This window comes from Lithobates pipiens, unplaced genomic scaffold, assembly GCF_037356315.1.
Source record: "Lithobates pipiens isolate NorthernLeopardFrog02 unplaced genomic scaffold, aLitPip1_a1.2 Scaffold_10, whole genome shotgun sequence".
Lineage (NCBI taxonomy): Eukaryota > Metazoa > Chordata > Amphibia > Anura > Ranidae > Lithobates > Lithobates pipiens.
The window spans coordinates 2,835,735-2,860,904 of record NW_027507686.1 but is presented as its reverse complement, the minus strand read 5'-3'; the positions used below and the strand labels follow the sequence as shown (position 1 = coordinate 2,860,904).

General features: G+C 43.9%; 1 protein-coding gene across 1 annotated transcript in view; it reads right to left on the bottom strand.

Annotated features, from left to right (window-relative positions):
* Positions 1-25,170, bottom strand: part of ANKRD11 (ankyrin repeat domain containing 11) — a gene marked incomplete in the record, with an annotated part of 181,987 nt that overhangs the window by 18,047 nt on the left and 138,770 nt on the right. The window contains 4 exon segments of the mRNA XM_077451033.1: positions 5,053-11,936; positions 15,073-15,220; positions 18,154-18,296; positions 19,443-19,646. Of these exon segments, the coding sequence (XP_077307159.1) occupies positions 5,053-11,936; positions 15,073-15,220; positions 18,154-18,296; positions 19,443-19,646 (7,379 nt within the window).

Genomic DNA, 25,170 nt, shown 5'->3' with positions numbered 1-25,170 from the left:
CACATATGTGGTATCCCTATACTCAGGAGAAGCAGCAGAATTTATTTTGGGGTGTCATTTCACATACGCCCATAGCATGTGTGAGCAATATATCATTTAGTGACAACTTTGTGTAAAAAAAAAAAAAATTTTTTTTTTTTGTCATTATTCAATCGCTTGAGGCAAAAAAATAAAATATTCAATGGGCTCAACATGCCTCTTATCAATTTCCTTAGGGGGTCTACTTTCCAAAATGGGGTCATTTGGGGGGGTTTTGTACTGCCCTGCCATTTTAGCACCTCAAGAAATGAGATAGGCAGTCGTAAACTAAAAGCTGCGTAAATTCCAGAAAACGTACCTTAGTTTGTAGATGTGACAACTTTTGCGCAAACCAATAAATATACAATTATTGACTTTTTTTTTACCAAAGACATGTGGCTGAATACATTTTGGCCTAAATGTATGACTAAAATTGAGTTTATTGGATTTTTCTAATAACAAAAAGTAGAAAATATCATTTTTTTTCAAAATTTGCGGTCTTTTTACGTTTATATCGCAAAAAATAAAAATCGCAGAGGCAATCAAATACCATCAAAAGAAAGCTCTATTTGTGGGAAGAAAAGGACGCAAATTTTGTTTGGGTACAACATTGCATGACCGCGCAATTACCAGTTAAAGCAGCGCAGTGCCAAAGTGTAAAAAGACCTCTGGTCATTTACCAGCAAAATGGTCCGGTCTGAAAGTGGTTAAAGTGTGGCAGTGCTGAAAATTGGCCTGGGCAGGAAGGGGGTGAAAGTGCCCCGTAAGCAAGGGGTTAAAATCACTAGAGATTAATCCTCAGGAGCAGCAAATGATCTCTAAACTCCCCTTATGAAGGAAGCTCTGCAGTTTGTAGCAGCGTTCTGTAATAAATGTCACATTATCGGAGCATTCTGCCATCATGCAGGAATCATTTCTACCACATATTGTGTAGCTTTTGCCATAAGGAGCCACATATTCAGTGACCAAAATCTACACCGGTGAAATTTAGTAAGGGGGGGGGGGGGTTTCACCTTAAAGCGGATTACCAGGAATTCAGCAACTTTGCAAAAAGTACAAGCACACCAAGTCTTGGAGGGGTCATGCACTTAATTGGACTTATCTCTGCACTACTTATATGTGGCAGGTTTACCAAACTACCGCAGCTGTGTCGGGCCCTCACCACTGATGCCTATTCACAGAAGCCTTTGCATTTTGTGAACGTCACAAAATGCAAAGGCTTCTGTGAATGGGCAAAAAGAGGAGAGGAGCAGACCACAGCGACCAGCATCTAAGCTCGAGAAGTTTACTTCCTGGAACACAATAAACTTATCAGATGTGAATAAAATGAAAGTCTACGAGGTGAGGCTGGCAGGCACTTTATTGGACTTAACTAGTGGTATGCCTGCAGTTTTTACAAAGTAGCCAAATTCCTGTGTTCAGCTTTAAAGTGATACTAAAGTCTCTTTTTTTGCTTAAAAACAAACATGTTCTACTTACCAGCTCTGTAATGGTTTTGCACAGAGCAGCCCCCGATTTTCCACCTCGAAGTCCCACGCTGCTGCTCCTGCCCCTTGCCCCCACAGCAAGCAGCTTGCTACAGGTGCGCCTGAGCCAAGCTGCAGCTCTGTGTATCCATTCAGACACGGAGCTGTGGCTAGGGCCTGCCCCCTCTCTCATTGGCTCACCGACTTTAATATGTACTCTGCTGCTGTCTCAGCCAATGAGGGGGGAGAGTCCCAGGGCAGCAGAGTCTCTCGTGCAGCATCGCTGGATAGAGAGGGTGCTCAGGTAAGTAGGAGGGGGGGGGGGACTGCAGCACACAGAAGGCTTTTTATCTTGATGCACCTTCTGCCTTTACAACTTCTTTAGGTAGCAGTGTGCAGCTCAAGCATATTCAGAAAACTCCAAGGGATAAAATCCTAACCAAAAAAAAAAGTCACCCATAAAGCTGAGCCTTAAGAAGGCAGATGAGGAGACCCTCGCAGGAATCCCCCTTTGCAGGATCTGCTCATGAGGATGTACAACTGTTTAAGTGGTTGTAAACCCTTACAAACCACTTTGACCTACAGGTAAGCCTAGATTAAGGCTTACCTGTAGGTCCAAGAAATATCTCCCAAACCTATATGGTTTAGGAGATATTTGCCCGAAGACGGGCACCGCTGTCTACGGCGCATGCGCCGTAGACAGCGGCGCGCAGGTGCAGAGCGTGGCATCCTCGATAACGAAGATGCCGCGAGTCTCGGCTCCTGTGCACATGCGCGGGAGTGACGTCATCGCGGCTTTGCCGAATGACAGCGGCGGAGCTGTGAGACCCCACCGAGAAGATGGATGCGCCGGACTACAGGGGACAGCGGTGACATCTCTGGCTCCTGTGTCAGGCAAGTGACACATAATGGGCTACTATGTGATGCGATGCGATGCTATGTGATGCGATGCATAGTAGTCCATTATGCTTTACCTTTGCAGGGAATGAAAGAGGAAGTAAACCCATCAGGGTTTACTTCCTCTTTAAACCCAGAAACAAATGTTATATTGCAGCTTACCAATTCTTAGATGTGATGGCTGCATGTTTTTTTTTTTGGCTCTCATTTTCACCAGGGTGATCCAGCTAATAAGTCTGTTCTTCAAAAAAAAAAAACAAGCCACAGCTGTAGCAGTGAGTGTTGGGACCAAAAAAAATGACCACTCCCAGGGGTGCTTACAGTGGTCAGTTTTATATTGATGTAAAATATTTATCCAAAAAGGCAAAAAATGTTACTGTAACTGGAGTTTAGCTTCAATGTGTGCGTTTATCAAAATCCGCTTGTCCATCCAATGCTGTCTGCTGTGCCACCTGTGCGCCTTCCTCCAGAGTGGGGGGGTTGTGTGTTACTGGTCAGATCATCAGGTGGAAAAAAATAAATAAAAAAAACAAAACAAATGCAGCCACCACATCTAATGACTGGTAAGCTGCAATATATGTCATTTCGGGTTTCTGGTTTACTACCACTGTAAAGGGATAGTTCACCTTTACCAAAAAAACTGCCCATGAAGATTAAAGGACATTTGTAGATAAGCTGTGCATGTTTGCTCAAAATTGAATGCTGCCCCTGCGATAGGTGTAGGCCATTGACATACCTCATGAAGCCCGACTGGAAAACACCCAGGATGCTGCCAACAGGGGCCCGGCTCTTATGGTTCACCATCTCCGATTCCAACTCCTTCACATGCATCCCCCCCCCCCCCCTGACACAGTAGCTGTGACCTCAGCGTCAGAGCTCATTCCTGGGATGCTGAAGGCAGAATAGCAACAGTCGGCCTTTCTTAGCAATGTCCTGGGCGTTTCCCAGTCGGGCTCCATGAAGTACGTAAATGGCCAATGTCTATGGAAAAAAGCATTACTCAACTTTAGTCACAGCTTGCTTTCAACTTTTAGCTGCATAGGCAGCTTTCCAGCAAAGGTGAAGCTAACCCTTTGAGGAAGAAAAGTATCCGCACAAAGCTGGAGGCTTGAGTGTTTCCTCGCCGGTGCTCAGAATGGAGTTCACTGATCCAGATGTGTTTGTGTACCGTAGAAAAAGGGTTAGGAGGCCTGGTTCCCATATCAGGCTCCCTAAAAACAGGAGTGAGCTAGCGGACTATCACGGTACATATAAAATGTTAACAAAGTAATATAACCAGAGTAAAAAAAAATAAAAAATTTATTTAAAATGGTAAAAACATTTCACAGTATAGAGTTGGTACAGGTGGTGACGTATTTCTACTAGTTTCGCTCTAAATGAGCTTCATCAGGAAAAATATACGTCTGTAAAAAAACGTAAGTATAATACATTAAACAAGAATGTTTAGAACATTTAGAATATGGTGTAACATATGAAAAGGGAAAGGTAAAGAACGCATAGTATGGCTCTTACCCCCAATGAGGTACCAACACAGCCCCTTTTGCTTTCACTTTTCTCTTTTAATGTCCCTTCTTTCTTGTCTATTTACACAATGTGGTAATTGTTAACCACCTAATTTTTTGATAATTGCACTGGCACTCTAATCACTATTCATCACATTATTATTGTATATTTTAAAGTATATTCTGTAAGTATATTGACTGCTCAACCCTACTATTTGGCCTATTAAATTAGGATGCAATTGGCTATCCTCCAAGATATTTAATATCATACTTTTCTACTCAGATATCGGCTTGCCCGTCTCTAATGCCTCCCCTAGTCGCCAGGGGAGACTCTTTCGGGGCCTTTTAGGCGCTGTGTTGGTACATCATTGGGGGTAAGAGCCATACTATGCGTCATTTACCTTTATCTTTTCATATGTTGTTACACTATATTCTAAACATGCTTGTTTAATGTATTATACTTAAGTTTCTTTACAGACGTATATACTTCCTGATGAAGCTCATTTAGAGAGAAACTAGTAGAAATACGTCACCACCTGTACTAATTCTATACTGTGAAATGTTTTTACCATTTAAATAAATTGTTTTGTTTTGTTTACTCTGGTTATATTATTTTGTTGTCAACATTTTATATGTACCGTGATAGTCCGCTAGCTCACTCCTGTTTTTAGGGAGCCTGATATGGGAACCAGGCCTCCTGACCCTTTTTCTGTTTAATTTTGGATGATGGTACATTTCAACAATTTAGCTAACCAATTGACCGAACAAGGCCTATACTTTTAGGATCTTTATACAGTTGTGTACCGTAGAAGAGACGCCGCTCAGACCAACCGAGTGCTTACATGGTGTATTGGCCTCAGCAAAGCTGCATTGGACACGCCCTCTGACACTTTCTGCCCTGCCCACCGGAAGCATGGTCATCATGGGTGGGGCGGAACGCATCTGTGGCCTGGCCAGAGCGCCACTGGCTGAGGCCATACACACAAAGCGCTGGGTTGGTCTGAGTTGCGTCTCATCTACGATGTACTATCCCTTTAAGGACACCGACATTTAAAGCAGACATGAAAGCATTCGAATAAAATGAAGGAGTCTTTAAAATTCACAACAAAAATAAAAGCCTCCACACCTAAACCCCATCATCCCGAGGAAGAGCAGGATGGTGCACTCACCACTGGAATGTGAAGCTTGCTCAGAGGTTTGCCATCCAATAAATAAGAGCCAGTGTAAGTCACATATTCAGCATAACATTGAGGGGCTTGAGGAGTGATGTAACACAATATTTTCCTCTTCTCTTCAATTTTTTTCCTAATCTGCAAATATTCAAAGTACGGATTGGACCTGTCGCTATGATATGGCTCAATGTCGTCCAACTTGATGGCATCAACGATGGCCGCCAAGGTCTGCTGGATCATCTCGCGCGTCTGCTGACTGGTGGTGCTGATTATCTGCTGCTGAAGTTGATTGGGCTTTTGCAACTTCCTCTTGCGGGGGTGCGTTTGGGAATCTTCCTCCTCTGTGACTTTACCTTTTCCACGGGTGGATGGTGTGTTTGCTACAGGTTGTTCCTTCTCCGGCGTGGAAGTGTTTTGCTTATTCTGGTTGGCCAGCATCTGAGCCCTGTTTCGAGTCATCCGTAGCGGTATCTCTTCTACTTTGGGGGGTTTTGGAGTATCGACTGTTATTTTTGGCATTTGCTCTTGAACTTCTACTGGAGGGTTTACTGGAGGGGCCTCGACTTGTACAACGGGTTCACTAGCAACATTTTCCACTGGTTGACTTTCAGTTTCTTTCACATCAGCCTCAATGTGCTTTGGCAACACCGGAGTGCAGGTGTCTGCAGAAGAACTTAGGCTTGACTGTACCTTATTCTCTACTTCTTGAAGAGTTTCCAGTTGTACATAAGGTATTGCAAAGTTTGTTGGTTCAAACACTGGCTTTGTATTATGGGATACTTTTTCAGTATCTATTGTTGGTTCTTCAGCATGGTCATCTTTCTGCTCCTGAACTTCAGGTATTGGTTCCTCCATTTCCACAGTATTTGTTTCTTTAGGAGTCATTGGCTCTGGGAGATCAGTTTCAGCCTGAGGCATTTCAACATTGTCCTCAACATTGTCATCCTCATTGGACACATCAAGAGGAACATCAGGACTCCTTGCAATGTTGTTTGGCTGTTCACAGATCTCAGCATCATTTTCTTCTTTGACAGGAAGTGGAAGGTCAGGCAGAGAAAATGGTCCAAGATCCAGATCCTCCACAGCTGAAGAAAATGGATCAGGCCATGGTTCTGGATCTTGAGTAGGTGGTTGAACATCACTGGGCTCCACATAACTTTCTTTAACGGAGGCCAATGTATCTTCTAGAGGTTCTGTATTTAGTTGAGACTCGGGAGCCAATGCCTGTTGATCATTGGATAGGTCATCACAGTTATTTAGAAAGTTGGTAAGAGGAGTTGGAGATTCATATGGACCTTGATCATCTGGCTGAGGCAGGTCCTCTTCCACATCCTCTTTCAGTTCATCTGGGGCTGGTTCGGACAAGGGGTAGGGAATGGGAGAAACTGGATAAGGTGAATCAGAAGAAATAAATGGAACTGAAGCAGCAATAGATTTTTCAGGTGAGCAAAAATTCTTCGGTGACTCAGTGAATCTCGGAGGAGATTTTAAGAGCTCAGGTGCCATTGACCAGCTCTCAGGTTGGTCAGGGGGGTTACTCATTAAACTTGGAGGGATAACAGAGTCTGTATTTCTATTATGTGGACTGACCCATTCTAAATTCTGATCAGAAATTGTTGAGCTAAATGTATTTTCTTCAACTGGTGGAAGGAAACCAGATTCTGTAGGTGGTGGTAAAAAGGCAGGTTCAGGGGGTAAAAAAGAAGCTTCTCTATGTGGGGTATGAAATCCAGATTCAGGGGGCAAATAAGCAGTCTCTGTGGAAGGAAAACTAGATCCTGGATGAAGAACATAACCCTGTTCTTGTGGCATAAAGGATGGCTCTGAAGGCAAATATTCTGGCTCCTGGGATAGAAAGTCCGTCTGTTGAGGAATGTAGGCAGGTTCCTGGTGCATATAAGGTGGTTCCTCCTCCTCTTCCGGCATAAAGTCGGGTGCTGCTGAAAAGCTATTTTCATTTGGTATAAAGTTATCATCAGTCTGTAAATAGGCTGGTTCCTGTTGCAGAAAATTAGACTCGGGTGGTGAATAGCTTGGGTCTTGGGATAAAATAGATTCTGTAGCTTGTTGTGCTTCAGCAGAATCACATGGCAGGCCAAGATCAGGAGGAATAGCACTTTCTGTAGAAGGCTCAAGCAAGTCATCTCTTTCTAATGGTGGGGACTTTGCCTGAACAGCTGAATAGCCACGATCAGGTGATGGAGCAATACTGGCAACAGCTGCGGGTGTACAGGAAGTATCGTCAACTCTTGGAGATGCTGCCCTGTAGTCTGGTGAAAAGTAGCTTGGAGACCCGCATGTGAATTTCTCTTCAGGAACAAGTGGTTGGATCTTCTCATCCATCATATGCATTGGTGAACTGAAGCTAGAAGCTGCTGGAACACTCTGCTGTCTGTAAAATTTCATTTCTGAAGGAGGAAACTCTTCTTCGGGAACTCTTCTGATATCAACAGAGACAGAGCGGCTACGATTCACAGAACAAGGTACCCTAGTGGGTGTCTGACTTGGGTTTTCGGGCATGCCACTAGATGTTGCTGAATACCGGTCAAAAAAGGTAGGGGAGCAGGCATTCATAGACATTGCAGACACAGGCAAAGAGTGTTGAGTATCTGAACAATCAAAAATCAAATCTGGATAGTCTTCAGTACTGCAAGACGGGGTCCTTGGTGTCTGCATGACTTCTTCATAACTTGGACAAGAGATGACAGATGTAGGAGTGGGGACACCTGTTGGCCTATTTTGATCAGGTCTTGGAGAAGCTGTAAGCACTTCTTTAATTTGTGGACCATTGAGCCAATCTTTCGAATCATTCCCAGTAATGGCTGGGACTTTATTTTCAGGTGGTGCTGCACTGGATGATAAATCTTTAGACTTCTTATCTTTTTGGAGTGGATCCGTTACCAAAGGTTTTTTGGCAGGCAAGTCCAGACTTTTCTTACGCTGTTCTTCCGATTTTAATTTTTCTTTCAGCTTCGGATCCCCAGAGCGGTGCCTCATCTTTTCCATTTGCTTCATTCTTTCTTTGTGCTTTTTATGCTTTTCTTCAATTTCAAGATCTTTTTGGCTCAGCATCCTTTCAAAACTGGTCATCATTAGATCTCCATCACCAAGAAGTTTTTCTCGTGGCCTATTGTCTTTCTTGTTGGCATCCTTAAGGGTGACTTTCTCAGTACCATTCAGGATCTTAACAGTCTCTTTCTCATAGTTATCCTTTGTTCTTTCTTTGATTTTTAGATCACCAAATCTTACCACCTCGTCTTTAGATTTTTCTTTTGAAGTTAATGGAGAGTCCTTCTCTCTACTCATAGGTTTCTGCTCCTCCCTGTGATGCTTAAAGAAAGCTTCCAAATGTTTGTCCCGGTGTTTGTCATCTTTGCTTTTGTCACGATGTTTCTCTTTCTTTTTCTTTTCTTTCACAACAGAAGAAGAGTATGCTTTGTCCTTTTCGGATTTTTTTAAGGAGTCTCTTTCAGAATCGTGCTTCTCTTTTTCAGAACCAAAAACAAAGTCCATGCTTCTATCCAATTCCTCTTCAGTTTCAGTCTTAACAGAAAATGAAGAGAAAGTGTCTCCATCTGCTGTTGGAGTCTCCTTATCATACGGTATGGACTCTCTCCTGCTATAGGTGTCCCTCATATCATCCAGTTTTTCAACCTTCTTATCAGACTTGTCTTTTCGTGCTTTATCCTTGTCGTGGCTTTTCTTTGAAGAGGAGCTAGAATGCCTATTTCTTTCCTTTAACTTTTCTGCTAAACCAGGTACGGAATCTTTACATTTGTCCTCTACTGAATCTATAGTGGTCACCACAGCACCTTCCAACAGGTTTCCAAGGCCAGCATCCTGGCCCCGATCAGTAAAACTGTCGGAAGAGATTTCACTGATTTTGTCATTGGAATCATCCTTGTAGTCATTGAGGGCCTCCTCTTCCAATTTCTCCAGAAGACTCTTCTCCGCATCACCTTTAGAGGACTTTCGATCTTTAAAGTGATCTTTATCAGATTTCTCCTTGTGTTTGGTTTTGATTTTCTCCTCAGTCTGGTGTTTCTTTTCACTTTTGTCACCTGGTACCTTTTGTTTAGACTTCTTGTCTTGGTTGGAATCTACGGACACCCTGTCTTTGCGGTATTTGTCAAGGGACTCCTTATCCTTTTTCTCTTTGTGTTTTTCAGTGTTCTTTTCTTTCTTCTCCTTCCCCGATTCTGACTGACCTTTATCTTTCTTCTTTTCTTTTGGTTCCCGATCTTTTTGTTTTTCACCCAAATGTTTTTCATTGGAATTTCTTCGGTGTTTATCAGACTGGGAAGGCTCTTTGTCTTGTAAAGGATTCTCCCGCTCATGATAACTATCCATTCTGTGCAGATCATTGACATAGGCCTCGGAGATTTTGAACCCTGGCATAAATAGATTATCCTCCTCTTCACTCTCATCTGTAAAGATGTCCGCAATGTTATACCAGTTTTTACCTCTGGCCTTCTTGTCATCTCTCTTGTCCCCAAAATCCTTTTCTTTTTTCTCAGTTTTCTGCTCAGAGGAAACTTTCTTATCTTTGTACTTTTCCTCTTTCTTCTTTTGACACCCTTTCTCCGTTTCTTTTTCTTTTTGACTTCGGTCGGGTTTTTCAGGCTTTTCTGAATCTCTTGATTTCTCGCGATGTTTTTCAGATTTCGATTTTTCCTTTTTCTCCACGTCCCTCCTTTCCTTGCCAGAGTGATGCCTCTCCCGTGTCTCGGAATTCTTAGTAATTGGCTCTGGTTCTGACTTGTCTTTAAAAGACGTCTCTGATCCATGGTCATTCAGGTCTTCTTTATACTGTTCTTCTGGTTTAGTTTTAGAATCCCTCCGTTCTTTGCTCCCCAAAGAATCCCTCCTCGTGGAGTCCACATCTTTTTCTTTTCGTGTTTTAGTGGAGTCGAGAGAGTCCTTCCTCTTCTTCTCACGCTCACCTGTGTACAAGGTGGCAGCTTTGTGCGCATCTGCCTGATCTCTCTTTTTGTCAGAAGTTTTGTCAGTAGAGTCTCGATCTTTTCTTTTTACAACAGTCTCTTTCTCTGGTTGTGCGTCTCCATATTCTCTCCGGTCTTTGTTTTTGGAGTCTTTTTCCTTGACTTCCTCCTTTATAGATTCTACAATCAGCTTGGGGATGGCATCGTTTTTGCTTTCTCTAAAGTCTGCAAAGGAGGAGTCCCAACTATCTTCAGCTTTGAAGTCAAAAGAAGAGTCTGAGGACATCTCAGAAATCCATAAATCCTGATCATCTGATGTGTTGTACTTTGTTTCTTCTTCTAAAAATTTGGTTTTGCTGTTTAATTCTTCAAATGGTGCTTCATCTTTGTGAGACTTTTCCTTCTTGGCCTTCTCTTCTTTGAAACCTTTGTCTTTTTCGGGTTTGGGAATTTTCTCCTCTTTTAGCTCATTTTTCTTTTCAGATTTGGAGGACTTTTCTTTCGTTTTCTTCTTCTTTTCTTCTTTATGGACTTTCTTTTCTTCTTTGGGGGATTTTTCTTTGACGTTTTTTTCTGTTTTTCCAGAGCGGTCTCTGTCCTCTTTAAAAAGTTTACTACTGTCCTTGCCATCTTTATTCTTTTTTGATGACTTCTCTTCTTTGGTAACCTTACTACTTTCATCCCGGTAGCCCCAGTCTTCTTTCTCAGATTTTACTTTCGAAAGCTTGTCCTCCTTCCTGAGGTGCTCGTTTTCATGTTTTAATACTTTTAATTTTTCGGGAACGTCAACATCCAAACTTAATGGCTTGTCCGATTTTTGTTTAGAGTCGTCATAGTCGATAGAAAAGGTTTTAAGGATTTTAATGTCTTGTCCAGCCTGCACCTGTCCTTTTTCTTTATTTTTGTGTTTAGTTTTGTGTTTTTTCACTACTTTGCCTTCTTTATCTAGTTTTGGAATTGCCCCGTCAACGTGAAGATGAAAAGAGTTCTTTTCGTATATGCTGTTATGCATATTGCTTTTCTTTTTGTGCTCGTGTTTCTTTTTAACTTGTTTCACAGACTCCACGCTGGAATCCTCCGAGGAGTAATCATAGTCACTAGTCAACCGTGTCCTTGTGGAGTCCGATAATGAGCTAACATCTGACCAGTGAGGGGAAGATACAGTTTTCCAATTGTCCGTTCTCCAGTGCTTGGAGTGCTGGTCAGGGATATTAGCATTGTGCTTCTGTGATGCTAAACTCCCTTGAGACGATGCTGAAGATGCTGAAAGAGAGCTAAACAAAGAAGTCTCCTTCAATGCTAAGGCAGAGTCTTTTATACAGTTTGAATTTTCTAAGGAAAGTATATCATTTTCTACGTCACTCTCTAAGTTTTCACTTTCAGTTTCAGAGGAACAAAATACGTTTTTCTTCTCAAACTTTACTTCCTTTGTTTTTGCATCTTTCTTCCGCTTCTTTTTGACTTTGCCTTTCTCTTTATGCTTTGCTACAGGCTGCTCCCTGGTTTTATTGCTCGGTAGAACGGTAGGAGCCAACAGGCAGAGCTTTTCAGGGGCCCCTATGGTGATGGAACTGTCCTCCTCGTCTGAAGTGTCCGACAGGATACGGCGAGCAGCTTTCTTTGGCGCAGTTGTATTTTTAACAAACGTTTTTACTTCCATTTTAGGAATAGCAATAAGACTGTTCGCAATAAGACTGTTCGCTTTAGCCTCTTTCCGAAACTCTTTTTTCAGCAAATGTTTGTCATCAACAGGAGGCACACGATCTTCTTCGTCGTCCTCGTCAAACTCGTACTCGTCTTTAACAGGCGTACTTTTTGACGGATTCTGATGATGTTTGCCTTTGTGTTTCGGGCCCTTCTCAAACTCAGAGTCTGTGTTATTGCCGTCCACCGAGCTGGAAGGTGCAAATGAAGGTGCATCTTCCTCTTCTGAAGTTTCTGCAAATCAAAAACAAAACAAAAAAACCTCAGGAACACAGTTAACTAAAAAGAAATGGACAAAACGGGTGAGCTTGCTCACACACATGCCTGGAAGTACTAGGGCAGCTCTTAGGAAAAATCTGCCCACAAACAAGTCACGCTTGAGAGCTTAGAATAAATCTGTTGACATATTGCTAAATACAGTGTTGAAATACATCCATTTACTAATGTATCCATCCTTTCTAATTCAATTCAGCCAATCATTTAAACATTGCACAGCCAGGTGATGCCATTTAATTTCTGGCAGTAGTGAAACGAGAAGCAGACCGATCTTTCCAACGTGTACATCACAGTACAGACTGTTCAAAAAGCAAACCCTTCAACATCTATTTTTCCAATTCCTTCCTTGATTATTAAAGTATCAATTTTATTCTTTAAAATAAAAACATGCTATATTTACCTGCTCTGTGCAATAGTATTGCACAGAGCAGTCCCTTACCTCCTCTTTCGGGGTCCCCTTCATTGCTGACAAGTCTTCTGTGTGCGCCCCCATAGCAATCTGCTTGCTATAGGGGCACACTTGTGGGCTCACTCCCGAGCCAGGCTGCTGCATCCATACACAGTGTGGCTCGGCTCCACCCCCAACTCTCTCATCAGAGGATTTGATGGACAGCCAATGGCTTCCATTGCTGCCTCTGTTCTGTGAAAACAGGAATAGGGGAGAAGAGTGGACAGGACAGCTCTGCATCGAGAGAAAACTGCCCTCAGAGAAGTCTGTAAATACAGGAAGAGAGGGGAGAAGACCTGCAGCCAGGCTCAGTGCTGGATCAATAGAGGGCAAAAGGTACATTTTTAGAGATGGGGAAATAGCAAGCGGAGGGCTTTCTACCTTAACCTACTTAGCGGTATTCCCGAGTGTGGATCGGGGTGAATTTTCAGTACCAAAAGCGGTAACCCAGAGCCACACTCGGGATCGCATCGCAGGATCCAGGCAAAGTTACTTACCTTGTCCCCAGGATCCTGCGATGTCCCCCCGCTGGATCTATCACAGTGCCGCGCTCCTTTCCGTGCGAGCGATGAGACTCACGGGGACGGAGCAAAATTCAAAAAGTTCAAAATGTACAATGCATACAGTAATGTAATCTAAGAATACATTACTGTATCAAATTATTTCCCATCCCTTTTGTCCCTTGTGGTTTGTCCAGTGCGCCCTTCATGCAGTTTTATATTATAAATACTGTTTCTGCCTGGAAACTGTCCATAGCAACCAAAAAGTGTCCCTTCATCAAAAGTGGTTTTAGACCAGCTAGAAAACAGCGATAATAAACAAGAATCACTTGCAGAATTGAGCGATTGCGATTCGTGGGGAAATCCGCCAAACACTGAAAGTAATGACAGCGACAATTCTGCAACTGAGCAAATTTCAGTGTTTTTGATTTGATTAAATTATTGAATCATTTTTATTATATTGGTTATAATAATTTATAGTTATTTATTATAATTTATGATTTTGTGTTTCAAACTTTCATACCCGGGATGTCTACTAGACTCTTGTTTGGACAGAAGTGTTATTCCTAAGAATTACAGGCCTACAGTATAAAATGCCAAATTTCCATGCAGAACATGGTCAGATTTTTGATGCTCAAAGCGGTACAATCATACCGCCAGGGAGCTTAATGCAGAAAATGCATTAAAGCACTCCAGATTCTCACACAATTGACATATTGTGTGGGTCAAGCTGGCCTAAACGAACTACGTCCCTCACTAACCTGTGAGGCAGACGATGTGCGGTATAAACTGTAGGTAGCTGCGGCTAAATACCGCCATGTGTTCCAGGACAGAGCTGAGACTTTCTGCCTTAAAGGGGTTGTAAAGTGATTTAAAAAAACAAAAAAAACAAACATGTTATACTTACCTCCACTGTGCAGCTCGTTTTGCACACAGTGGCCCTGAACCTCCTCTTCTGGGGTCCCTCGGAGGCTGTCTCTGCTTCTTCCTGCAGGTGCTTCTCACGCTCATGTGAGCTCCCTCGCATGGTGAGAAGCATCTGCGGGCGCGCTCACGTGATACAGCCGGCGGCTATAGCTGCTCGCTGTATCACACGGCCCCGCCCCCCGAGCCAGTGGATGTGATTGACAGCAGCGCGAGCCAATGGCTGCGCTGCTTTCCACCCATCCACTCCAGCCAATCAGCTGAATGGTGGAAAGGACGTCGGGGGACGAGAGCGGCATTTTTGAGGGGTGAGGTAAGTAAAACGGGGGGGGGGGGGGGGGGGCTGGGGGCGCAGGCAGTGTCAGATGTTTTTTCACCTAAATGCATAGACCCTTTCACACTGAGGCGCAAAAAAAAAATAAAAAAAATAAAAATAAAGCGCCTCTTAGGTCTCTCCAGTGTGAAAGCCCAAGTGCTTTCACACTGAGGCGGTGCACTTGCGGGACGTTCTGAAAAAGTCCTGCAAGCAGGATCTTAGGGGCAGTTTGGGAGCGGTGTATACACCGCTATCAAAATGCCCTGCCCATTGAAATGAATTGGCAGCTCCTGCAAATCTAGGGTTTAAAAGTGTCCCGCTAACAGCCGAAATGCACCGCTAGAACAACGGTGAAGCGCTGATAAAACTAGACCCCGGCCCCAGTGTGAAAGTAGCCTTAATGAATACAAAGCTTCCTCTGATTGGCTGAGTTTGTGACATCAGCCCTCCTCTCTGACTCAGCCAGGAAGTCTCGGCTCAAACCCAGAACACAGTGCAGTATGCCGTATACTGAGCCGCAGCTACATACAGTATATACTGCACATCCAGCAGCCCCGCAGGTCAGTGATGGACATTCGTTCGTTTGGATAAGCTTGACCTAAACAAAGTAAATTGTGTGAAAACCTGGAGGAGTTCTTTAAAAAAGGTAAAAACAACAACAACTTGCGTTTAGAACTACTTTAATGTAACTACATGGAGAACACAGGACGGCCTGCTTAAAATCACTACTTGGCACAAGGAAAGGATGGGCATGTTGTGCCACGAAGGAATAAGAACCCAAATCCAGTTATTCTAAACCCTTTAGAATCCTGGGGATTTCATTAAACTTTGGTTGCTTAGCAACGTTCGCTCAAAAGATATACTTGCACTTTAGAGAGCAAAATGTTTAAACTCCTTTCCACTTACCAGTCGAGCTCTCTTCACTAGAGGTGTAGGTACCCTTGCCCAGGAGAAGATTAACCATAGTTGGAGAATTTGCAACTTTTAAAGGGGTTTCGCCCTTCCGATTACTTTGATGAGGATTCCCTCCATACCGCAACAGTAGCTTTACAACCTGGAATGTAGATAACAGTCTATGAGACCACACCATTGGAGAAGTCTTTTAGACAGTTACTTGAATGGCAAAAGGTTCAACTTCTGAAACTTTGATTTAAACATTAAAACATACAAAAGGGGTCAATTAAAGACAAGTGGGAGAGGAGAAAACATGAGGGAGAGAGAAGGGGGAGCCGGGAGGTAAGAGAAGTAGAAGAAAAGTGCGTGATTAGGAGCAAACCTTCTATGGGCCGATGCCGACAGGCACTTTCCTGTATTCTTTGGAAGGCAGATCAACAAAGTCCCATTGACTTTAAATGAACAGTACATATGGCAGTTGAGATTTGAGGACTTGTGTCAATGGACTTTTCTACACACCACATGGGTTTGATGTTCTTATACAAGTCTATGGAAGTACAAAACCTTCTCAAACAGGTCAAACGTACCCGACAAATAATAAAAAATATATATATATATATATATAACAAAAAGAAAAAGAAAAAAGCTAAATCTCAGTCTCAAAATTACGACCAATTGATGCCATCAATACAAAACCAATGCCGGTCTATCTTGAAATGGAAGGACTGGTGTAGTTATCCAACCTAACCAACTATACAGACCCCAAGCCTGTGGAAGCATTAAAGCGGGAGTCCGCGTTTTTTTTTTTTAAAGCCAGCAGCTACAAATACTGCAGCTGCTGACTTTTAAAATAGCGACACTTACCCGCCCAGCGCGCCCGCGATGTCGGCACCCGAAGCCGATCTCTCGATCGTCTCTCGGGTGCTGCCGCCGCCATCTTGGGTATGGGAATCAGGAAGTGGAGCCTTTCGGCTTCATTTCCCGGTTCCCTACCGCGCATGCGCGAGTTGCGCTGCGCAATAAGGATGGACCCGCTGCCTCTGGGATCTGTGTGTTTCCCAGCAGGCAGCGGGGGACTTTCGGAAAGGGGCGGGCACTTGCGGAAAGGGGCGTAATCTACGCCCCTTTCCGCAGAGAGCTATCCCGGAAGTGGGTGCAAATACCTGTACTGTACAGGTACCTGCACCCCCCTCCCCCCTGAAAGGTGCCAATTGTGGCGCCGGAGGGGGGGAGGGTTCCAATGAGCGGAAGGTCCACTTCAGGGTGGACCTCCGCTTTAAAAATAACACTGCTGAAGAACATCTGTACAGCTGACCATGGAATGTTCTTGGACAGTATTTATATGGCTTCTCAAGTTCATGGAAACAAGCAAAATGGAATCATTACAGCCGATTTTTACAATGGTGGAGTTGTCCTTTAACCCTTTCAATGACCAGTTGGTATGTTATATGGACCTGACAGTGGAGGGGGAGGGGGGTTACACATTCCCAGTAGCTGCCTCCACCAAGATTGTGTGTATATTCTGTATGACAAGCAGACTCCCGCCTGTCAGATGGAAGCGGTCTGGTGGCTGCACTGGCGCTCGGATTGTTACCACCCCCCTGGGTCTCACCTGTGACCTGAATATCACCACATTCATCAATTTGTGATGTAAAAAAAATAAAAAGCAAGTTTTTTCTCAATTGTAAAAAAAAAAAAAAAAAAAAAAAAAAAAAAAAAAAATTAGTCACCCCCAAGCATATAAAATCCTCCCCCAAAAAAATTTGAAGCCCCCCTACCTTTACATATACACACACGTACGTAAACACATGTCTGGGGCGCCGATGCATGAAAACGTTGCTTGAAATACACGGTACATAACGTCGCCCAGGTCGGAGTGAGCAATTCTAGCATCAGGCATCCTCTAACACTAAACTGATGACCTATAGGGGGCTTTTAAAAAGCACCACCTATTGAAAAATAGGGTGCTGAAGTTTGTCGTCATTTCACGACCGCACGCAAATTTGGTAAAAAAGTGATTGTAAAGTCTTTTTTCTTTCTATTAGTAACAAACATGTTATACTTGCCTGCTGTGTAATAAGGAAAGTGTTAAAAAAAGGAAAATCTGCATTTCTTACAGCCACATGTATGCAGATCTGTATGAAAAAAAAATGAAAACCACTGATTTGTATTTTATTTAAAGCGGAGTTTCACCCAAAAGTGGAGCTTCCGCTCTAAGCACTCCTCGCCCCTTAGGCTCGGTTCACACAGGGGCGGCACAACTCGCAGCGCCGCGACCTGCACACGATCAGCGGCGACTTGCAAAACAACTTCTGTATAGAAGTCAATGCAAGTCGCCCCAAAAATAGTACAGGAACCTTTTTTTTTAAGTCGGAGCGACTTGAGTCGCTCCTATTAGAACGGTTACATAGTATAGAACGGAGCGCGACTTGTCAGGCGGCGAAGTCGCCCCTGTGTGAACTGAGGCTTACATGCCACATTTAGCATGTCATTTTTTAGGGCAGTTGCTTAGTTTTGAGTGCGACTCCCTGTCCCACTTCAGACTACGGGCCGCCTAGGCGACGACTCCTCTCCCTCTCGGCAATCTTCTGGAACATGTCACAGGTCCCAGAAGATGGCCTGTCCACTGGCAGAGCGCAGCGTGATTTGTGCATGTGCAGTGCGTGCCCGGGCGTGAAGACGCAAGCTGTCAGGGCTGGATGTTTCAATGGTGGTACCGTGGAGAGACGGTGGAGAGGAGCCGGGCTACGTGCAGCCGCATTGCTGGATTGTGGGACAGGCCAGTGTGTTTAGTAAAAGTCAACAGATACACTTTTTGAAGCTGCTGACATTTAACAAAAAAAAAAAAGTCTGGAATTTTGCTTTAATTCTGTGAATGTAAATAGGCCTAGGAGGTACTAAACCAAGACAAGACAGATTCAGGTGTTTAGAATCTCTGGACTACTCTTTAGTTAGGAAAGGGTTAGGCAACACGGATTTGAGTAAGCCGGGGGATGCAGATTTACAATTTAATAATCTCTCTTTGGATCAATAAAGTAATCTGAATCGGATACCCCAGAATGAGATGCTAATGCATTTAACACAAGCGCTTGCCTTGAAGTGGCCGTTGTTGGACGCATCATGCAGGGGGGTGTCGTCGTCCAAGCCCTTGGTGTTGACCTCTGCCCCGGCAGCCAGGAGCTGTTTTCCCACATCATAGTATCCTCGATTACATGCCTCGTGCAAAGCCGTCCAACCTGCAAAACACAACAAAACAGGGCTGAACCATCTAAAGGACACAAAACCATTGACTTCAGGTAACGACTACACAGAATATGGGCCTGAGAGATGGTCGAAATATCGGTACCAAAAAATATAATATCAGCTGATCCCTACAAATAACCTTCCTTCATATACTGGCTGTATACTAATGAAAGGTGTTCTAGTAATTGCTTTTAGTATCACCTGCCGCGGTCACAGAATGAAACCCTTTCCAGCAGTAAAAAATAAATAAAAGACCTTTCCTTAGAGTGGCTCATTGTATTTGCTGCAAGACCCCGAGGAAATCTCCGACCCTATCTTGGAATCTTACAAATGTCTTGTCCTGCTGCTGACACAACAACTACTCCACCCAACATTGGTGCTTGTAACAAAAAAGCCCTGATATTAGAGGTGTGATAGTGTACGGCTTTCCAGCCCATTGCAGGCACTTGTATCTGGTTAGCAGACGGAGGAGGATTAAATATAAAGCATGCCATGTTACACATCTCAGTCACATCGTCTGCATGAAGAAAATCTTTAAGCAAACCATACATTATACAATTTTCTTTCCCTCAGTCACGGGTGGAAGGAAAAGGAAAGAAAAATGGCTGTTGATGGGGGAGTTGAGCAATTTTCTTTCCTTTCTTCCTTTTCTTCCACCCGTAGCTAGGAAGAGAGAAATTTCTCAAATCCCCTTGAATCCCATCCTATTGTACTGACAGCAGGCAGTGTGAGCCATCAGAATACAATGATCGCCGCCAGCAGCTATAGCCGCCAGTAGTGATCACATGGGAGAAAAAAAAAAAAAACAACAAAAAGAAGAACTGGTTATACTAAAGTCCAACGATTGACTTCAGTAAAACCAGCCTGCCCATACATGGAATGAAATTTGTCTGGTCACTACTGAACCCGGGCAAATTATGATCCATCTATGGCCAGCCTAATCCATAACATATCTAGACTTCTGTCAGAGTTTATTTTTTTTTTTTTACCAAATGTATATCTCTGTAGTCAGTTTTATTTAGTGACAGTCCTCGGAAAGATTCACCTTTAGTTATTACGTCACCCACAAGAGTCGGCGCCATAAAAACACAAGTTCTCCCTTTCACTAGGGAGAATCAAAATGAAATGCAATTTGTTACCTGCAAAATCTTTAACATTGACATCGGCTCCCTCGTTAATGAGTTCCTTGATGCGCCGTGCGTCGCCTCTTATGGCGGCCCGGTGAAGACGGGTCTCCCCCCGCTCATTTCGCTTGTTAACTTTGTCTTTGGTTTTGGAGGCGGAGTTAGGAGTCCCCTTCTGGCCAACTGCAGATTGAGAAGGATGCTTTGGTGTCGTGTCCACTAGAAAACAAAAAGGTAGGTTGATAATGTGAGAGAGTATTCGGGGTCTCGCGCTACATGAGTGAGAAACATGGAGGTTGCCAATGCGGCCCTTTTCTGCCAATATAAAGTTAGACAGTAGGGTTGCACCGATACTGGTATCTGTGCCGATACAGAGTATTTGCACAAGTATCGGTACTCGTGTACAATGCACTGATACTTTCAGGCTCGGTTCTTTGAGCTGTCAGCGGGTCTCCCCTGTTGTCAGCTGAAGTGTTAAAAGAAGTCCAGTAATTGGAGCTGTCAAAAAAAATAAATAAAAGGAGAAGCCGTCAAGGTTTATTAACAACATTGCTCAGCCACTGAAACACTAAAATAGAAACATTGTTTTTTGTATCTTTGTCTCTTCATCTGCAGATTAAAGGGATGAACAAATGTTCCTCTGTTTAATCCCTTATCAACCCTTCATTTACTCCAATCAGCCTTAACGCCTTAATCTCCATTATTATTTCCCTGCTTTTTTTGTTCACGTCTATTTTATAAACGATAAACCATGAAAAGTTGTTTGCTAGTGAATATTTTTACACATACAGTACAGACCAAAAGTTTGGACACCTTCTCATTCAAAGAGTTTCCTTTATTTTCATGACTATGAAAATTGTAGATTCACACTTAAAGCGGGAGTCCGCCGGGACTCCGCGTTTTTTTTTTTTTTTTTTTTAAAAGCCAGCAGCTACAAATACTGCAGCGGCTGACTTTTAAAATAGTGACACTTACCTGTCCAGCGCGCCCGCGATGTCGGCACCCGAAGCCGATCTCTAGATCGTCTGTCGGGTGCTGCCGCCGCCATCTTGGGTATGGGAATCAGGAAATTGAGCCTTTCGGCTTCATTTCCCGGTTCCCTACTGCGCATGCGCGAATCGCGGTGCGCAATAAGGATGGTCCCCGCTGCCTCTGGGATCTGTGTGTTTTCCCAGCAGGCAGCGGGGCACTTGCGGAAAGGGGCGTAATCTACGCCCCTTTCCGCAGAGAGCTATCCCGGAAGTGGGTGCAGAATACCTGTACTGTACAGGTATCTGCACCCCCCTCCCCCCTGAAAGGTGCCAATTGTGGCGCCGGAGGGGGGGGGGGGGGAGGGTTCCGATGAGCGGAGGTCCACTTTAGGGTGGACCTCCGCTTGAAGGCATCAAAACTATGAAGTAACACATGTGGAATTATATACTGAACAAAAAAGTGTGAGTGTGAAACAACTGAAAATATGTCTTATATTCTCGGGTCTTCAAAGTTGCCACCTTTTGCTTTGATTACGGCTCCGCACACTCTTGGCATTCCGTTGATGTCGCCTGAAATGGTTTTCCCTTCACAGGTATGCCCTGACAGGTTTAATAAGTGGGATTTCAAGCCTTATAAATGGGGTTGGGACCATCGGTTGTGTTGTGTAGGAGGTGGATACAGTACACAGCTGATAGTCCTACTGAATAGACTGTTAGACTTTGTATTATGTCAAGAAAAAAGCAGCCAAGTAAAGAAAAACGAGTGGCCATCATTACTTTAAGAAATGAAGGTCAGTCAGTCCGAACAATTGGGAAAACTTTGAAAGTGTCCCCAAGTGGCAAAAACCATCAAGCACTACAAAGAAACTGGCTGACATGAGGAGCGCCCCAGGAAAGGAAGACCAGGAGTCACCTCTGCTGCGGACGAGAAGTTCATCCGAGTCGCCAGCCTCAGAAATCGCAGGTTAACAGCAGCTCAGATTAGAGAACAGGTCAATGGCACACAGAGTTCTAGCAGCAGACACATCTCTAGAACAACTGTTAAGAGGAGACTGTGTGAAATCAGGCCTTCATGGTAAAATAGCTGCTAGGAAACGACTGCTGAGGACAGGCAACAAGCAGAAGAGACTTGTGTGGGCTGAAGAACACAAGGAATGGACATTAGACCAGTGGAAATCTGTGCTTTGCTCTGATGAGTCCAAGTTTGAGATCTTTGGTTCCAACCACCGTGTCTTTGTGCGACGCAGAAGAGGTGAACGGATGGACTCTACATGCCTGGTTCCCACCGTGAAGCATGGTGGAGGAGGTGTGATGGTGTGGGGGTGCTTTGCTGGTGACACTGTTGGGGATTTATTCAAAATTGAAGACATACTGAACCAGCATGGCGACTACAGCATCTTGCAGCGGCATGCTATTTCATATGGTTTGCGTTTCGTTGGACCATCATTTATTTTTCAACAGGACAATGACCCCAAACACACCTCCAGGCTGTATAAGGGCTATTTGACAAAGAAGGAGAGTGATGGGGTGCTGCGCAGATGACCCGGCCTCCACAGTCACCGGACCTGAACCCAATCTAGATGGTTTGGGGTGAGCTGGACCGCAGAGTGAAGGCAAAAGGTCAAGTGCCGAGCATCTCTGGGAACTCCTTCAAGACTGTTGGAAAGCCATTTCAGGCGACATCAACAGAATTCCAAGAGTGGGCGGAGCCGTAATCAAAGCAAAAGGCGGCTACTTTGAAGACCCGAGAATATAAGACATTTTCAGTTTCATACTTTTTTGTTCAGTATATAATTCCACGTGTGTCACTTCATAGTTTTGATGCCTTCAGTGTGAATCTACAATTTTCATAGTCATGAAAATAAAGAAAACTCTTTGAATGAGAAGGGGTGTCCAAACTTTTGGTCTGTACTGTATATATTAACACATTTTGCATTAAAAAAGCGCAAAAAAAAAAAAAAAAAAAGAAGTGTATCGGTGCATCCCTATTAGACAGCCAGACAAACATTTCAGAGAGGTCAGCATTTTTCAGGATGACAATTTTCTTGCCTCCGTTTCCTGTAAGCAGATTTAGAAAAAACTGCATATCAAATGTCAATAAATTCCTTTAAAGTGGAGCTCCGCCCAAAAGGCGAGGTTCTGCTTTAAGCACAACCAATCTCCCCCCCCCCCCCGGCCACATTTGGCATGTAATTTTGGGGGGGGGGGGGGGGGGTGTGTACCAAGTTTTGACAGGAGACCTCAACAAACTTTCCAATTGGTGGTCTGGTCCAGCTCCTCCCTTCATTTGCTCGCCAATCATAGACAGGAGCCAGGAGTGAGGCGGGGCCAGAGGAAGCAACCAGGGAAGCTGAGAAAAGCACATTTAGGGTTCCCGAGGCGCTGGATAGAGGAACAGCAAATCAGTAAAGAGAAATTTATAAACGGCTTCACTGGATATTACAGATGGAAGCGGTTCTAAGAAATCATGAGAAAGATGAAGAGGAAACTATCACTATTTGCATATCTTGGTCAGGTTTCAGGAAACGGACCAATCACAAATTAACCCAACTGCTCTTTAAAATCTAATGCATGAACTGCACCTTCTCATTTGCAGGTTTTCCCGCTGTTCTTAAAATCTCATTGAAATTATTCGACTTATTATAATTATTCGACTTAACCAACTCCTGCCCACCATATAGTAAAATGACAGCGCGGGGGCGGGATCCCCTCTTGTTGTGGGGCGCCGTCATATGACGTCACCCCAGTGTCACCGCTGGCTTGTGCTGAGGGGGCCAGTGCGGCAATGGCGGTCGCGCCATAGCCCTAGGGCGCGTTGACGGATCTGATGATGCGGCTCTTTACCCATGTGATTGGCTGTGTCCAATCACAGATGATCAACATGTAAACAGAAGTGCTGTTTATCGGCTCTCCTCGCCGCACACCGACAGTGAGGCAAGGAGGGCCGATCAGCATCAACTCCTCGCAGGGGAGACTGTACAGGTAATCAGGGCAGTGCTTATCCTTGCTCACCAGTGCGGCCTCATCTGCGCACATCAGTGAAGGAGAAAAATTACTTTAGGAAATTCACTGACAAAGAAAAATGCTTTTTTCACCCCAAAATTATCAGACTTATTTTTTTTAGCAAAGGATAAAAAACCCAGCAGTGATTAAAAACCACCAAGAAATTTCTATTTGTATGAAAAAAAAAATGATAAAAATGTCCTGTGTGTACATTGTTCTATGACCGATCAATTGTCAGTGTGACAGCGCTGAAAGCTGAAGATTGGCCTGGGCAGGAAGGGGATGAAAAGTGCCCGGTATTGAAGGGGTTAAACACACTTCAGATAAACCCATTTTATCTTTTGACAAATAATTGTTCAATGGCTGCAGACAAAGGCCATAAATGTAAAAACTTATTTACTGCTGCAGTAGGTGGATTGCACACAAGGGGGAGCACTTGCACCACATTTTGGCCTCCATTGTTTTTCTCCCGGCGTCGGTCGGATTTTTTCTCTCCTCCGGAGAATGTCAGGAATCTCTCTGTGGGGGCAAAGCTACAAAACTTTACATTCACCACAAAGGCTTGCACAACACAAACTGCCACTTCCTCTTAGAAAGCGGTTCTGTTAAACGGCGGATATTTTCTGAAGGTTTCACAAGATGTGTTTTCAGGAAAAGATCGGGAAAAGCAGCACAGAAGACAGAGGAACATTTCTTTGCAGCATTCGTGGAAAGTCACCGGCAGGAATAATCCGACCTCAAATCCGCGCCGCTCAGCAACACAAAACCGACAACCAATCCCCTGTGTGACGGGAAGATTTCGCTCGCACCATCGATTGAAACGGTTTCCCTTTTAAAGCACAGCAGACTACAAGAATAGTTTAATGTCAACAGGCCACACACAATACATGAGATCAAAATTCATCAGGTCCAGAAGGGGCCCCACAAATATCCGCTCTGACCGCAATACATCTTCATATATATTTGGAGGATTCTTCATTTTCTAGCAAAAAATACAGATTTTTATTTTTGGTGTTACACATCCTGCAGCTATATATAGTCAGGAAATGCAGCAGCTGAAAAACGATCCTCTTACCTGTTGAATGCAGAGGCCGCTGTTTAGCCGATTAAAGCTGAATTCCAGGAATTCTGAATTTTGTAGAAAATGAAGGTCGGTACACTGAATTAAGTCCAGTGAGGTGCATGACACCACCTGGGCTTAATCTCCTATTTATAGGACAGTTTTATAGTACTCCTGGAAGTCAGCTATTGCTGTGGTTCTGGGAAAATGATGCTGATCCTTCTGAGCGCTGCATGCCCCTCCTGCCTAATCACAGAAGCCTTTGTATTATTCACAAAACATCAAGGCTTCTGTGAATGTGCGCTTCTCTCAGAGCAATGAACATGTCAGGCACTCGCCAGGAGCCCGCACTCCCACAGTACAAAGAACATGGAAATGCAATTTTGATAAATTTTAACCTGCAAAATACCTTTACTCATCAGCAGTATATAACCATCTTGCGACTTCTATCAGTATCTGGTTAAAGCTTGTAGGAGTTTTCATACTGCTCTTGCTGTCCTTTGAGGTTTCGTGACTCCCGACTTTGCCTGGACAGTGCTGATTGGCCCTGTGCTGGTCACAGGCACCCCACCCCACCCCCCCCCCCAAAAAAAAAACCTCTAGCAGTATAAACCAAAATGAGCATGTGCAGAGTGCCTCCAAGGCTCTGTTCTATCAGAGAAGACAGGATCAAACAGCCTTGTTACACAATGCAGAGGATTAACCCCTT